The sequence below is a fragment of the Chelonia mydas genome, chromosome 1, assembly GCF_015237465.2.
Source record: "Chelonia mydas isolate rCheMyd1 chromosome 1, rCheMyd1.pri.v2, whole genome shotgun sequence".
In the NCBI taxonomy this organism is placed as follows: domain Eukaryota; kingdom Metazoa; phylum Chordata; order Testudines; family Cheloniidae; genus Chelonia; species Chelonia mydas.
In genome coordinates, this window is record NC_057849.1 from 150,082,219 (window position 1) to 150,100,196 (window position 17,978).

Sequence of the window (17,978 nt, forward strand, 5' to 3'; positions counted from 1 at the left end):
ATTCTCAGGGATCCATTTCTGACCCCCTTTACAGTCCTCATGCATTTGGAGAAATTTAGGTATTCTTTTACAGGAAAAACACTCAGTTATAACTTGCAGCTGGCACAATATGAATCTTTGCTGTATTTCCCCAAATCTTAATACAATGGAGGAAGTGTCACAGTGCAAAAGAGAGAAAACAACCCAAGAAAAAATAAAAACCTGTGTCTATAGAAAGTCAGATGTTTGTATGACAGCCCTCTACAGTTCCTTTAGATTTCAGTCCTGTAGGCATTTTACTTTGGCTAACTGCATTGCTTCTAAATCTATTTAAGCACATGATGGTAGTACTGGTCAGAGAGAACATCCAATATATTGCAAAACTGACGTATAAGGAGGTTTAAGTGTTTGGTTTTCAAACAGGGCACACTTTAATATTAGAGATGGATCTGAAACAAAAAACTCAGGATCTGGTTCACAATGGGAACCTGTTCATCTAATGTACCAAACTTGAACACTGAATCAAAAGACCTAGACAATTAGGAAGGTTAGATCCACATTTGGAGGCCAAAACCCCCGGATCTGGAAGGATTTGGTTTCAGGATATTTTGGTAAGGCACTTTATAAAGGTATGAAGTTTAAAACCAGGAATTTGGTTCAAGGCTGTCTCTTATGTAACAGGAGAGCACACATGAAGTGCCCACAGTGTGCCCACATACTCGATGCCTCTATACAGAAATTATCTAACAGAACATCTACCCTCTCTCTTATTTTTTTCCCCATTAGGAACCACTGAGAAAAAAAAATTCAAGTCAGTCCAACTTTAAAGATGACAAGTCGGAAAAACATAGTAAATGGATTCACCATTCTTTAACGAAAATGTACTCCAGAAAGTCTTGTGACTACTGTTTTTTTAAACGTCTGTCCCTGTAAAAGGCTCATGAGATATTTTTCTTTTGACCTTGATCGTAGAAGGCTAATATAGATTCAACATCATATTTTATAAATGGCTCCCCAGCACCTGCGCCATTCCTGCTTGGCTCCAGTAAATGATATCAGATCCTCCTTTTACAAACTTTAATAAGCTAGTTTGTTTTATAATCGTGCACAGAATAAAACTCATTTCAACATCTTCATTTTCTCAACAGTTTTATTGCCTTTAAGAAAATTTTTGTAAAATATAAATACAAAGGCAGGAGAATTTACTTACAAAGTTAAAACACAGATTTCAAACGTAAACACACAATTCAGAAAATTTTAGTTTATGTACAGTTTCAAGCAACTTCAACATATGTTAGTTTTTCAATATTTTACAAGATACAGAAAAAATAGTTCAAAGTCTTCTTTAAATAAAGAGCATAAAATGTTTAAACATATATAAACAATCCGGTTTGATGTGTGAAAACTAAATTTCACAGCTTTTAAATTAGGATATAAAAGTTCATACAATTAGTTGGTGTATATGGATATGGTTTTAATTTATATTACAAGCTATTGAATTATATTCAATAGTGCTTACCTGGCCGAAGCAGGTAATTCTGTAAACAAAAATAATATCATGAAGTGCCTTACCAAATTCTATCTCCCAAACAAGCCACATGACTTTGATCACATCACCTATAAAAGTATGTTCTGTGTAATCAGTGCTTTGTATGAAACAAAGTCAATGTGTGGGTGTGTTATATTTTTTAAATGTGTTCCAAGTAAAAACAAAAAGTATCCCAAAGCCTGTGTGCATTTAAAGAAACATTATATAACAATTTTGTAAAAACTGATTAAAGTTCTTAAAAAAAAAAAAAAAAGTCCCAAAGTCCATCAAAATGGAATTCAAATCTCTTATATAAAGGAAAGATATTTTAATATTTAATAGTGTCCTTTCTTTACAGAAACAATTGCATTTTTAACACATATACATAAAGAATTAACTTTATATGGTACTATACATTAAATGTCCTGGTGGCTCACCAATGGATATCAGAGAGATTATCATCATCTGGATGCAACCACTCAAGTGAAGATCCAAGTAAAGTCTGAAGTTCACTTGTAAACTCTACTAAGTCCAGGAGTTCCTTGCTTTCTGGATTAAAAGCTTCAAGGTCCTTAGCACAAGAGAACAACTGACTCAAAGACGTCTGTTTGTAAAACTCTGCTTCGGTGATCGTGACAACTTCTACATTAGGGAAGTTGCAACGGAATATGCGGGATGACATTTTCAGCCTCTTTACTATGTCCGACAGCAACAGCCAGTTTCGTGGTCTGCAGAACAAAAAAAAGGGCTTAAATAATTGACATGAAGTTATAATCATCCTGGTTATGTAAGCAGTAGCTTTACATCGTATGTCAAATCCTGCTCACCATACTCCTGCAAACACTTTTATTTGCATCAATGAGACTAGCTGTGGGATTAGAATTTAGCAGTGTCCAGCTGCATGTAGATAGACATACACGAATACTAATGTCATCCACGGCTTTTGGGCGACAGGCTGGTCATATGATATATCAACATAGGCCCTGACCCCGTAAATTGTGGTTCATAATTTTACACAGGTGAACAGTCACACTGACCACTACTCACATGTGTAAATGTTTACACAATGAAGCCTTGCTTTTTATTTAGCAATCAAGAGTTAGCTTACAGTTAAATAATCAGTATCTTGGGCAGCTATGAATTCTAAAAAAGCAATTAATGGGAAAAAACAGTGGATTTTTCAGATTAATATTAAATACTAAATATTAAATTCAATTTTTATATTTGTCAAATTTTGATTAATGAGCATTATTTAACCACAGTCAAAAAAAGCTAGTCCGACATGGCTTATAAACTCTTCAGAAATAATAGGTTCTGAAGAAACACTGTAGGTTTTAAGTTCTGCAACTGTTGCAAACTATGAACAGTTGTTTACTGAGCTGATTCACATTTAGGAGATACTACACAACTAAAACAAGTCCAGGTTTCTGCTTCTGATTAACAGTGTTCCTATATCTGTATACAACCAACATGCTATAAGCCATTTCTCGATGTGTTTGATCCAATGCATTATTCATGGGTCAAATCCAGCTTTGCACTGGAGCATTAAAACTGTAGTAACGCTGCCATGTTGTCACGCATGAAGTGTCTATTAAGTGATAAAGAGATGCAAATTCACAAGGAAAAATTTCAAGATAAAATGTTAAATTACTTAATATTAATCTGCCAGAAGCAAATGTGTTATTTTGGGACCGTCAAGATCCTTTTTTGGGTGGTGGGAGGACGTTTGATATGTCTTGGGTTAAAACAGTAATTCACTCTTTTCTGGGATGTAAAACCAGCTATCTATGCTAACAGCATTTTGTAAAGCACTTTATACTATGGCAAATACAGTCAGCACAAGCAGAATGTTTAGACTGCAATTTCTTTGCGTACCCTTACACTTTTGGAACTCCATCCTAGAACTGACATATCAGCTTTCTTCCCTACCACCTCACACAGTGGCACATGGTATGAATAACTCGACAGAAATACAACGTAGAGTTTAAATTGTGCTATTCTTAAAGCAGCATTCAGGCATCGACTCCTGCTACCCCAAACAGATTATTTCATAAATCGGTATCAGTTCTTACCCCTGAGAGAGACACACTTGGATATTGTAACATGGCAAGAGAGGCCCATCTGAAAATTCAAATTCAAACACATCGCTATAGCCATCTTCATCCTCATCACTTGGGCCAGGGGGATTTGCCAGGATGTCAAAACCAGATTCATCTTTTGGATCTAGTTTAAAAAAAAAAAAAAAGGCGGGTCCAATCAGCATTAGGTGTATATTGCAAGTCTTGCTTGATCATCCTGTAACTGACTCAGTAAATAAAACTAGACACTTCCCTTCAAAACTTCCTCTGGCATATAGCAAAAGAAACCCCCCCACATGCTAGATAATGTTTTGAAACTTCTTCACATACAAAAAATAAAGGATAACATTTGCTCACCACACACAGAGCTGCCACAGAAATCCCAGTACAAACCAGGGTCATCCACACTTCGACCTTGTAGGTCAGTTAAATACTCTAGAGAGGGAAACAACAACAAAAACAAACTAATCAGAATGGAAAGCTGTATGATACACTGCCTGCTAAGCTTGCCAGAGTCACAATATGCATTCTTCATACCTCCCATCTAAAATCCACAACATATTCTTGATGCACATACTATGAAGAATACCATTCTTGTGACTATTCCTGGAATACACTTTTCTCATCTCCCCCCAAGCCCCAGGGGTCCTTTCCACCCCCCTCAAAATCCTCAACAAAACCCAACTCTTTGCAGAGACAAATTTTGACCCATGAATTCCTGAGCTTTACACTGCAGCACCTTAATTTTCTGAGAGATGCAATCTTGAGCCCTTGAAAAAAAATCAGATTTTTCCATTCTCCACAATTTTCAAAGATAAGGAATTTGGGAGGTGAGTAGCAGACATGAGAAGGGAAAAGGTTTTCACACTACAGGCTGGTCTTCACTGGGGATCCAGGCTGCTGCGATCGATGCAGCGGAGGTTGATTTAGCAAGTCTAGTGAAGACCCCCTAAATCGATGGCAGAGCGCTCCCCGGTCAACTCCAGTACTCCAGCTCCCAGAGAAGAGTAAGGTAGGTCGATGGGAGAGTATCTCCCATCGACGCAGTGCAGTGAAAACACCAGGGTAAGACGACCTAGGCTATGTTGACTCCAGCTATGTTATTCAGATAGCTGGAGTAGCGTAACTTAGATCGACTTACACCGATAGAGAACAGAAGCCCTAAGGTTACATAACTGTGAGGCAGTATTTAGTTTGTGAATAGCCTTAATTCTGGGGCATTTACCAGTGAATAAGACAGAAGTACATTAGGATTAATTTGGGAACGCCAACCCATTGGACTCCAATACAGTCCTAAAGCAACTAATGATTCCGCAAACAGTACCATTTTGTATTTATACACAAGTACTTAAACTTGTTTGTTACAAACAATAAAAGAATAGGATATTTTTCAGTTGTGAGCCAATGAAATGACCAAAGGATTTTCAATTATGTTTACCTTAACAGGGAAAGGTATTAAAGGTGAAGGTATTAAAATAATTCCACACACCCCCACTCCATTTACATATTCAACTCCTTCATATCATAGTTTTTTAAAAAATAAAATGTTAGGTTGAACTTTTATAAAGGTGAAAACTAAGGGGAGGAATAAAAAAAATTCTCTAAAACTTGACACTAAAAGGTAAAAAATCTGTATCACCTGAATAGCTGTAACTAATTATACTTAACATATTGCTATAACATTTGGTAATTTTATTTTAGTTTCAAGCAAAATTTTATGTACCAATAGAAACTACACTGATCAATGTCCAATTAGCTGGTCTCCAAACCATAAAATCTGATGGCAGCATATCTCACATCCCACGCAGCATATAAGACGACAGTATCCATAGACATGCTTCTAATTTCTACCACTCAGTGTTTTCTTGGCAGGCAAAATATAAAGTCACTTAAGTGTGTTCTAGTAATTGTTATTTACATTGAACAATAAAACTTTGGTTGTTTGGCGCCTAGGAGGCAGAGACAGGAAATGTCACATTACATTCACAATAGCAGACAGAGTATAGAGTTACTCACCGGTTAGAAACGTTTCCATCAGTTCACTGTGTGTCATTTTCACAATAGTTCTACCTGAGTAGGTAGCAAGCGTTGGATCGGCGCCATAAGAAAGTAACAAGCGGACAATTTCTAAGTGATCGTTTTCTACTGCATCATGGATCGGCCTAGAAAAAGATGTCTTAGTGTTAAAATTTTAGAAATAGTGGGCCAAGTTTACCCCCTTTACCCAGTGTAAATAAGGAGCGACTCCACTGACTTCAGATTATATATGGTATACACACAAGACAAATTAAAAAATCAACATAGAACTATCAAGAGATCTACCAGTCACTACCTTGCACCGTTTGCTTGTGCATCATCATTTCATCTTTCCCCACAGTTTCTTTTCAGAGCAAAAGCAATTTGGAAAAAGGCACTTTTGCTATATGCCTGTACATTGCCTAGCACCTCTCAGTTGTTACTGTAATAATTACACTGATATAATGGAGTGCAGAATTTGAACAAATTTGTATCACCACAATATACTTCACTATAGGCAAAGCACAATAACACTCCAAATTTCAGCCAATTTAACTTAATTGGATGTGCTGGGGAGGACACACTTACATATCTACCCAGAGGATAGCTGAAAGTCAAAGTTACCCAAAGGTTCTAACTTAAGTACATAGGAGCCATCTGTGAAAACTTGCCATGAATTAAAATGTCACAGTATATTTATTTAAGTGGTAGTTTATATATATTCACAGCATGATTAATAAATTCCACTTGCAGAATACTATTAATCTAAAAATCAAAAATGCTGCATTAAGATTAATATATAGTGTAAAGTTAAAGTTAGAAGTTTTACAGCAACAAACATTAAGAATGTGAAAAAAAATTTAAAAGTATCCTTTGAGCCTACAGAAGCAGTAAACTATTGTGCATGCCTATAATTCTAAGTTAAGACACCCCCGCCCCAAATTGTAATTAATATTTGTCTTTAAAAATACCGAGTCAATGTAACTGGAGTTATTTGAAAGTCAACATACTACACCATTGATCTAATGAGCAATAGGTCTTAAAATCCCAGCTTTTAGAAGGAAGTGAGTAGAGGAGGCATGTAGATCCAGAAGAGGTGTTTACATTCAACAGACTCTAAAGCAGAGTAAATTCACTTTCTCCAAGAGGTAAGAGTCCTTTTACAGACTTCCACTTTTAGGCTACCAAATAGGAGCATTGTTACCGCTAAACATGACACACAAGGGAACTTAAGCTTTCAAACTCAAGTATTTCCAGACACAAGAAAAAGTAAGATACCGTTTACAATTACAGGTTTCAGAGTAGCAGCCGTGTTAGTCTGTATTCGCAAAAAGAAAAGGAGTACTTGTAGCACCTTAGAGACTAACCAATTTATTTGAGCATAAGCTTTCGTGAGCTATAGCTCACTTCATCGGATGCATTTAGAGTGTAACTATCAAAACTGTGCGTGCTTTTTATTCAATTCTACCCTATACAGTGTCTTATACTGCCCTCATCACGGTAGCATCCAAGTACCTTCTAGAAGCAAACGATGCAATGTGACTAACATCCGTCATATGTGATTCCATCTTGGTCTCATTCCCCAAATAGAAAATCGCGTTAGCGTGGTGTCTTACTTTTATAAATTTTATGAACACTATTTTGTGTGTTGATATTAGACACGCAAGTGGAAGATGTGCACCTTGCACTTTTGTAGAAGTTGGTGAGGTTTGAGGTGGTTCTTGGTTCCTGTGGAAGCTTGTCCCCCAGTTTTTCCACAGGCCACTGAGAAAACTCTGCCTCTACTATACAAACGAATTTACCCTTTCAATGGACAGCTCGATTGTGCCGGAGGAATGGAGTTGTCACGTCTGGTCCTCATCCCACAGCTTTATGAGAACTTTTAGATATCCTGGCCCCAAACCAATGAATGCCTTGAAAATGAGGATTAAGACCATGAAGTTGATATGGTATTTTAAGTCATATCATAGATTTTTAAAGCCAGAAGGGACCATTATGATCATCAACTCTGACCTGCATAACAAAGAACACAGAACATCACCCAGTAATTCCTGCTTCAAGCCCGTAGTGTAGTGAGCAGAGAACCAGTCCAATCTGCTTCTGGTGGCCCATGCAGCTGAGGCGGTTATGGACAAGAAGAAATTTTGGAGTTCCTTGCTTCTACACTCCTCTGGCACAACAGAACTCTGTACAATAAGGGCAAAGCCTGTCTGTGCTGGAGACAGAACTTTCTCAAGGGCTGGTCTGAGACAGTGGAGTGAACTCCCCCAGAAAGCAAGGATCACCACAAACCTCACCACTTTCCACTCCAAACACAAGGCGCATTTCTTTGACCTTGCCTTCTCCAACACAAAACACATAGCAACATGCATTAAAAAGAGACAACCAAATATAAAACCCTACCAAAACAAGACACTCCACTACCCACGCTTTTCCTGCTGGGGAGGACAAGAGAAAAAACAACATGTGAAAGATGTGTAGCCAAGTGGCTTAATGTATTACTGGAAGGCATTCCAATACTATGGTGATGAACATGGTGTAAGAACGTACATAGAAAGAAGAGAAGCTGAAGTCTGAGTCACTGGCCGATATGTGATTGCTGAGCTATTGTATATATTTGTATTGATAATAGCAGAAGGAACAACCTCTGAACTATGTTGAAAATGCACACAAGGTCTGGTACCTGTAGGGGACTAAAGCAGATATTTGCTGGCTAGAGGGGATGAACACGATAGCAGGTCAGAGTTAGACTGTTTGCAGACATTAAGTACAAATTTTCTATTAGTGACATTTATTGGAGCCTTAAACTTTGAATTCTTTGGCTTTCAGTGTCTTATCATTATGATTTTCTAACAATTATTTTTATTGATATTTATTTACAATCTTAACTATGTTTTAAAGAAGTGGTTTGTCTGAGATGTTCCTCAAAGCCTCTCTACACAAGGAACATTGTGCAGAAGTTGCACTAGTGTTACTAAATCAATGTAGTTGCCCTGAGGGGGCCTCCGCAGGGGAAGCAGTATCAGATCTGCTGTACTCTTCTATGGAGGCGTGCTGCTCCTGCTCCATGGGTCACCCAGATTGTGAAGAGGTCTGTCACAGCAGGTCTGACTGAGCATAGGACAGAGATCAGAACACCTGCTGCATTCAGTGTCACTCCTCTGGGGGCAGGCTTGGCTGAGGCTATGAGCGATGGGCTCAGAGGGCCATCCCTGCTCCTCTATCTCCTCCCCCCTACTGGCCTGTGATGATTGCAGCTTGCTGTGCAGAGCAGCTGTCTAACTCCCCTCCCCTCCCCCCAGCAGCAAGTGACCTGGAGGAACTGCTTCCCCTACTTTAGTGCAGCAGGAAGCCTGCACAGGAAGCAGCTGCTCTTCAGGGCCTCAGAACCCTATCTTCTTTACGCGCACACACCCCAGTGGCAAGCAGAACTGTCTGAGCTTCCTTACCCACCCTCCATCCCTCCCTGCCACGGAGAAGCGCCCCTTTTTTGTCTCCCTCGGCTGTCCGCAGTTGGGTGAGAGAGGGGGAGGTGAGGAGGCTGCTTTTTTCAAAAAATAAAATAAAATAAAATAAGTAGCAGGAGTGACAAGTTAAGGTGGCTTGAGAAAAAAAATGGGAGATACAAGACCATGAGGAAGGGGAGGGAACAACACAGGGAAAGGTTGAGAGAGACACAGGAGGAGGAGGAAATGAGAAAAGGAAAGAGTACACCACTCAGAACAAGAGGAAAATATATCTAGAGATAGGGTAGATAAAGAGGAGGAAAGATGGGAGAATAAAACAGACAGTCGTCGCACTGTAAGCATACGGGGTTAGCAAATGAAGTCCCTACCAAAACAGTGTAAAGGCACAAGCAGGTACTAATATTTATACTGATGAAGGGGAGATATAAGGAGATTTCCTGTTTCAAGTGGCGTTTATTGCCCTCTCTGTACGCTGCTAAAGTACTTCTGCCAGGGATGACAAATTTTACCTCTGGTCCATAAAGATACACCAGAATGCATGAAATAATAGTTATTTTACAAAAAGTTCCCTTGGAATCCCCATACAGGGCTTTATTCACTACCACCTCCCACAAAGTATTTATTTTATGGGAATTTCAAAAGGAATTGCTACTTATACCTACGGGTACAATTAAAGTGGTACAACCTGTGTGTAGACAAGCCCTTACAAAGGCAGGAGGCCCCTCCTTGGGAACAGTGGTGGGCTGCCAAAGCAGTAGCATCCTACACAAAAGCATGGATTCAGATTCTCTCCCATGTATCACCTCTTCTTATCTCCTCTTAAATTAGGAAAATTTGCAAGCAGGGGTTTATAATTCCATCACTGGGTGCTAGCAATACACATGCCATTCAAGTTTTGTGCTCAGTCTTTATGACGCCATCAGAATTCCCTTGCTGCAACGGTAGCCCTGTAATTTAGTAGTTTGTTATTTTATTAGGCACTGTAATGTCTCCATGCCAGATTTTTATTTAAATACATACCTTTATATAAGGGGCTACCCTATAAGAGCATATGAGGTGCAACCTGCTTGGAGGGTGGCTACTCCAGTTGAAGTTCCTCTAGTAAAATTAGCTGTTACAGGAGATCATCTTGTCAAGATTAACACAGGAAAAAACATAGGAGGACACCAGTTTTGGCTTGGTCCTTAGGAAGAGGACTGACTAAATTCAGCTGCTAAAAGAACAAAAAACTGACCGTGAAGAGTGAGTCTAGTGTCCTAGAGAACTGACCACAGAATCTGTGACAAGAGAGAGAGCCTGGTAATAGAAATGTATGGTTGCAATGTGCATCAGACTTCAGCATCCCCAGCGTAAAAACTTTTAGGTTTAAAACAGCCTGCATCTCAGCTGAAGAATGTCTGCTCATCATGAAAAAATGGAATAGTGCACATTCGTTGTTACAAATAAGAAGGAAGAGATAAGGCCCAACATGCCAATAATGGTACTTGCAAATATCAGATGGCTGTCTTACACCCGTTGTTGAGCAAATACATCTCTATCTGGGAAAGAAAATGTTTATCAGAACCCCTTACGCACAGTCTATCTACTACTAGTATTTAAATGGAATACAGTTAAGAGCATCTTTGAGACACAACTTAAAGATCTCAATCTTTTCTACAATAATCTTTGATTAGCCAATAATTTAGCAACAAAATAGACATGTATTCGCAAAGGCTGACACTACAGCAATAACTAAGTATTCTAGTGAACATTCACCTAGCACTGGATTTCTAAAACCACATTTGACACCCAAGATCACTGTATTCAATACCGGCTGGATTCTGCCACCTTTGTTGTCACTGAATTAAACTTTAATCCACAAGTAGTATCACTGGTTTAAATTATTACTCAGTGGGAGTATGGGTAACATGACTGTGCCCTACTCATGACGCCAAAATGCAGTTGCACCCTCTAATTTCTTCTGTTACTCAGGTTTTTTTTTTTTAGTTCAGCAATATTTCATAGGATTTGGACCCTTCAAAAAATATAAAGGTAAGTAATAAACAAGAACACCCAAGTATTACTCAGGAAACTTTCTTCCATTCATGTACTTTGCCTTATTTTCTATCTTAAATATGCATATCTAAAAACGCCAGAGACAAGAGGAGACCGCCCAGTGACTTATCAAACCAAAGTTATTTTTTGAAGTACACATCACTACAGTACCCAGGCACTCAACATGAGGAAAATTATATGCATGACAATTATACATAGCAGACTTTACAGTGATTTCATAAAACCCTCAGATTTCAGGAAGCCACAAAGACAGTGTCGTATCGTTCAGACTCCAGCAATAACCTCAGCTGTCACATCTTTTCATTGACAGAGCCAACCAACAGAGCTGACCAAAGGTAGAAGGCAATATAATTCAGATCCTAAATTTGGTTAACTGGGATCAATTTGAAAGCCAAGACAGGCAGACCAGAGAAACAGATAGTGCACGTAGATGTGTCACTGTGGGTTGGCTTTAAACTCACTTCAGCAATCTGATGGAACTCTGAGAATCATTGGTTGGCAACATCAGCGTTCCCCATCAGAGGGCAATAATGTATATTTAGTTCAGTAAAAAATAAGGCAGTCAACATTTTGTATTTGACTGCTGTTCCTTTGATCTGATAAGTGGAGAACATACTCGGTAGCAGAAGAGATGAAAAACACAAGGTGGCTGAGAAAACCCCTCCCCCCCTCCTTTTTTTTTGGGGGGGGGGGGGGCACATACAAGCTTACAGGAGAAAATACAGTTCAGGCTCCAAGGGAGAAACGGTATTTGTCTTATGACCAGCACTATCTTATACTCAGATACAGGCTTGGCTATAGAAGCCAAAACGGAGGAGGAGATGATCCTCCTTAAGGAATCCTTCACAGAAATTTGTGCTCTGTATCCTGCTGAACTCCAAGAAACAACCCAGGCAGATCTGATTTGGAATACGCTGTCCTACTCAGAAGCCTTTGAAACAGCTAAGAGAATCTGCCACCAGGAAGCAAAGGGAACCACAGGATGATTTCTGAGGGCAACACCTATGAGTGAGCTGTTGAACAGACAAGATGATCATAAATTGTATTTTAAGACACATTTTTTCCAAAACACGTCAAAGAAATATGACTAGCTCCTGAGTGCATACGTACTAATATTTCTTCCCTGGCATGATTGGAATAATCTCCATTTGTGAATTTGAACTTATACATACTAACAACTGTTTGGAAACTTTCTTAACTCATTTTTCTATACGGATTATTCTGGCAAGTGAGCTAGAAGCCATTTAGGATTCTTTTTTATGGCAACCTTACTTATGCGTGACTGATTTAGGGAGTCCCAGAGATAGCAGAAAACAGTTTGGTGGAGGGTTTTTTGTTTGGATGTTTAAGATCTCTCCCTTTCTCTCCCCTTTGTATTTTTAAGAGGTGGGTCATGGGAAAGGAATTTTTTACTATTCAGCCCTAGATTAAATGTTTCTCCAGAAACATCTTTCCAAACTGATGGGCTGGTAATGACAGACCATCATGGACTTCTAATGGACCATCTCTAGCAGGACTCTTGGAGCTTTGTTTTTCTGAATCCTCCCACCAACTATTTCAAGCTGATATGCAAAAACTTTTAAAACAAAAAAGAGACAGAGTCACAGTTATGCTAATTTTATGTCCTGGGTAGAAGGTGGGATCTGATAAAACATTCAAGTTAACTAACTGCAGGAGCACCTTCCCCCTAGGGATTTTTAAAAGAAGTAGAATATAAAATAACCTGCCCCCAAGAAATCATGTTCCTTAATATATTTAAGAAAAGTTGTCACCAGATCAGAGGATGAACCATTTATGATTAAATTAGATAAAGAACTTTCTTAGCACAAAGAGATATACATTCAAAGCTTGAGAAATCATGCATGGCAACTTCCTCAACCCCCACTTACAGAAAAAGGCTCAGCATCTTACTCAAAACAGGAACTAAATGCATATGGGGATTCTGAGGAAGGCAAAATATGCCAGCAGAGGAACCATCAACTCAAAACACCAAAGGAACAGACCTACTTTAAAAATAATCTTGTTTGCTGAATTAAAAGGAATTTGTTTTAAATTAAAAATAAATCAAATTAGCGTATCAAGACACACAAATATAGCTAATGCAAGAGGGGCTCTCAAATAGAGTGTTGCTGGGCACAAATTTTAATGGAGCAAAAACACAACTTTAGCAAAAATAAAGGATGTGGAACGTATAAAGAGGATCATAGCCTTCAGGTATCGTTTCCTCTGGCTGTTCAATAAGAAACGTCATAAAACTCCAGAGAGCCAAGTATACTATTTCCTAGAAAAATACCAGTATATCAAACACTTAAAATTCATAGGTAAAACAAGCGGTAAATCAAACAAGCCACAATACAAAAATGTGTCTCCCACAGTGGAAAAGAAAGTGACAGGAGTGTGAAGATTCTCTCACATCAGTTTTGGACAACAGAAAAAAAAAAATGAATTGGCAGTTAGAGGCCAGATGTGCTAAAGAAACATGAAAAGGAGTACTTGTGGCACCTGTAGCTCACGAAAGCTTATGCTCAAATAAATTTGTTAGTCTCTAAGGTGCCACAAGTACTCCTTTTCTTTTTGCGAATACAGACTAACACGGCTGCTACTCTAAAGAAACATGGTGTAACTACTTCACAGGAGTTCTAAATTTTCCAGTGTATAAACTTTGGTCTTGTAAATTCTGGAGTTAGCTAAAGAGTGATAGATCTAGAAAGGACACCAACTTTTGGAGAAATTAATTTTCTTTAATCATTCTTTCAAAACAGCTAATACCATGTATGTGATATTTATCCCATCATGTGTTATTTCATTAATGTGCCACAAAGCACTAGTTATTTTATCTTAGTAACTATAACATTGCTAACCTGGTTCCATCCTGAGCGCTGCAGTTAACATCAGCCCCATACTCTAGGAGATGTCGCACAATGCTCAGCCAGCCTCTGGCACAGGCCTCATGGAGGGCACAATAACCTGCATTGTCACGATGATTTACATCACAGACCTTGTTTTCCAAACAATACAGAACCACTTCCTGAAAATAGAGAAGGGGGGGGAGAATAGATAGGTCATGTTATTTGTTGCTGTGGAGATGTGCATACCTTTAACATGTTTGGGTTATCTCTCTTTGAATGGGCTGTCTCAGGTTGGAAAGAAGTGGGTGGGGGGAAGAATCATGTGGTTCTCAACCCCATAGAAGTAAAATTTTAAAAGTCAAAGACCGCTGTTTTTTCACAAGCAAGGCAGCATTGTATTGCGCAGCACTAACATCTCTATGCACACCAGTGGGATTTTCTGCATTAACTAATGGTAGAAAACACAGAGAAAGGATGTACCCATTTCACACTAAATTATGGCTTCTGTTTCCTCAGAATTTGCTTGATGTAAACTGTTAGAAAGGTTATTAATCTTATCCCCGTGTATTAAAATATGTATATGAAAATGTTCCAAGCACAGCAGCTATGTATTCAATGTTAGCTTGATAAAGAAAGTTTGTAAAGACATGAAGGACAATGGTTTCCATTAGAAAACTAATCATAAGAAAATCCTAGCTCCAATGAAGTCAATGGAGCCAGAATTTCACCCATAGTGATTTTCTTCATTCAGAACTAGAGCCAGATGCTCGTTTCCAATAAATAACCTATCACTGTGGGAAGCCATGTGGATTTAACACAATTCATCTTGCAGTCAAATGTACCATGGTTGAAGGCCTAGGCCATCCTCAGCTCTGTGCTCTCATGCAACCTTGAAACAATGACTGCTCCATCAGTCAACCAAAAATTTGGGAACAGTGCAAGTTTCATTTATTTTTGTGGGAGGCACAAACAAATGATGCAGTAAGTAAAACAGCTCATGTGCTCTAAGATTAGCTGCAATCCATTAATTTTGCATTCTCTACCTTTAAAGGTCAAGCAGTGAACTACCCGCATGTTTATTTGGAAGCAATGTGAGGTAGTTTCCTTTCTCAGCCAGGAAGAAATAAAATGCTGGGCTCAATGCATAATATTCTTTCAGTTTCAAAATCTACCAGAAACCCTACAATAATCTGTGCTCTTGGTATACCTGACCTGAGAATTGGTATCTAGGATACAGCATGAAGCTGTTCTTTTAGCAGACCCTCACTAACCAAACTAAAGTGGATAGCAGTAAGCTAATGAGCTGTCTATCCCAGCCAAGGAAAGAAACCCAGTCACATGACATTGGGATCAAGTGCATCAGCCACTTACTGCTGGTGCACTGATCAATTTACCTCGATCTCAGCAGTCTGGTCTCTCACCAACCAAAAGCTTTATTGTTCCTATTAATAATTCTGAAGGCCAAAATCAAAGAACTATGGTCTTTACCTGAATTCCCCCACGCCTACCTGAAAGGGTCTGTATAATTAATTCTGGAACCTGAATTTGCTTTAAACATAAAAAATGTTGATTGAAAATTTTCAGACTAAGGGATTTTTACTTTGGTAGAAATTCATGTGTGCGTGCAGACACACATTTTAAGGGACATCATAAAAGGGACTGATAAATGCTACAACAAACCATTTTCTTTTATAGTAATTTTTCACTGCAACAGGAAAATAGTTAGTAATGTTGGTTTCAAATATAGTACTGCTCAACTGTATATAGTTAAACACAATGGGCCAAATTATGCACTCAGATTTGCATGTGCTTATTCGAAGGTGGAATGTGGCACAATCCTCTTTAAAAGATGAGTAGCATGTAGCCCACTTACTGGACTAAGCATGAAGCCCTTATTGGTTGCAAACTAGCTGACTTTTAGCTAACAGCAGTTCCTATAATATTGAGCTGTAGTTTTAAAATGCAGTTACCCTTTAAAACAATTTTAAGCCTCCAAATTTAGTTTTTATTAATTTTATTTTTATTTTTGTAAAAAGGAAAGACTTTCTAGGACAAAACATTTACTGGACCAAAAGCTAATTTTGTTGGACAAGTTCATCTTAAGAGGCAACAAGAAGAAGGTTATTAACCACAAAATGTAAGCATGAAGACCATAAAACTCTACATTGTTAATTAATTATATGCCTCATTAACATTTTTTTTTTAAAGATGATTTACTCAACTCGTAGAAAATTTAACCATCACTGCGGAATGTATGAACGTGTGGCAGCACAAACATTTTGGATTCATAAGCCTCCTTCTCTTTAACCTTAGAGAAAGGTTGTGAAGCTCACATGGGCTAATTTAGATATATTCATGTGGCCCATTTAAACCAGTCTGAACATCACAAGCTTAATAAATCCAAAGAACCAGCTAGCTTGCCACCAGCAAAAGCTATACCATAGCTGTTTTCACTGCCTGCAGTTTCTTTAGCTAAATAGTAAATAGTAATGTTAAGGAAAACACCACATATTTAAAAAGCTTTAAGTTTTAATTCTATCCTCATTATAAAATGTAAGATGCCCGCCACAACTTTAACATATTTAAAATAAAGAGGGCAGATCTTCCCCCCACTCCCAGATCTTAATGGGAATCTCTCCCTTTCCACATGAAAATGCAGGTCAGCTTTCTCTGTGCAACATGTTCTCTCGCCCTAGACCCACAGATGGCTATATGGATTATCCTCCACCCAATCCGGTGTGGAAACCACTGGATAAGATAAGATAACACAGCTGAAGTCTGTATTCCCTTTTCTGCTGAGCCACTCTGCACCATGGAGGTAGCCTCTTCTCGACCTTACGGGGGGAAACCCAGGGGAAGCGGCCAGTGCAGCTCCAATGCAGCCTCGTGGAAAGGGGTCTAGGGAAGAACAACATGTGGCTGGGAGGTGGCACAGAAGCACAAGGCTCTGGGAAGATGGTCCTAGCCTGCAGGGCATCCTGGGGATCCATGGATTGTTCAGGCCAAGCCTCCTGCATGATCCATAATGAGGCAAACCCCATCCTCGATCTCCACTGAAACAATGGGGAGAGTCCCTGAGGGGAATTTCAGTCCTCTTCTCCCAGGCTCCTCCTGCATTTATTGCTCTCCCCTCATCAGCTATCAGGGGTCTCCCTAATGCCGCTGCCTTTCCTGGCATGATGTAATCCTGAATTGACTTAGGGCAAAGACTGTTGAAAACTTTCAGGTACAAACACTAACTAAAAGCACCAAGCAGAATGAAAAGGAGTATTTAAACTCAAATCAAATACAGTACGTAAGCCTTTAGTGTGTGGCTTTCTGCTCCCTACAGGCAACAACAAACGAGTGTACTTAAATATTTATTTAAATGACTTAAGTACAATTTTATTTAATGGATCCGGTACAGAATGTACTTATAATACTAATATCCTAGTTAACTAAGGGCCTGATCCAAACCGCCTTGAAGTCAATGGAAAGACTCCCATCAGTGTGCTTTGGATCAGACCCTAAAGACATAGGGCCAAAGCCTACTCCACCCTACTTGCTTACGTAGCCCTATTGGCTGCAGCCAGGCTACACATCTGCCCAAATGAGAGCCAGATTTATCACTAGATACTTTATCCCTGTTTCACGCACACTCACATACACAAACAAATACTCCAATCTAGGGTAAGTGACAGTCAGTCATCTACACTGTACTACGCAAGAATTAGAACTGAAAATGTTCAAATATGGTCAAGGAGGTAAAGTAAGCCTTCATTTGAAGACAAGTAAGTGGACAATCTGGGTAGGGGCTTGCAGAGATTCTAGAGCTTCCAGTGCTACTCAGCCCTATTGCAAAAAGAGACCCCTTTGCTGCCTAACATAAACCACTAAACTTTCTGAAATTCCAGGCATGTTCTTTATACTAGTCATCTACAACAGGGTCTGATGGCAGGATTATAAATCATCATTCAGAATGGCAAGGTGTTGTGGGAGAGAAGAGACAAAAGCACATTACCTGCTA

At 38.9% G+C, this 17,978-nt stretch overlaps 1 protein-coding gene across 50 annotated transcripts in view; it reads right to left on the reverse strand.

Annotated features, from left to right (window-relative positions):
* Positions 1-1,111: 1,111 nt before the first annotated feature.
* Positions 1,112-17,978, reverse strand: part of BCOR (BCL6 corepressor) — a 67,950-nt gene continuing 51,083 nt past the window's right edge. For all 50 annotated transcript variants that reach the window (XM_043538050.1, XM_043538095.1, XM_043538094.1 and 47 more), the window contains 5 exons: positions 13,985-14,151; positions 5,602-5,747; positions 3,943-4,020; positions 3,580-3,730; positions 1,112-2,235 (listed from right to left, as the gene is read on the reverse strand). In XM_043538050.1, the coding sequence (XP_043393985.1) occupies positions 1,941-2,235; positions 3,580-3,730; positions 3,943-4,020; positions 5,602-5,747; positions 13,985-14,151 (837 nt within the window). In that variant the 3' untranslated portion in view covers positions 1,112-1,940. The remainder of the gene's footprint in view (positions 2,236-3,579; positions 3,731-3,942; positions 4,021-5,601; positions 5,748-13,984; positions 14,152-17,978) is intronic.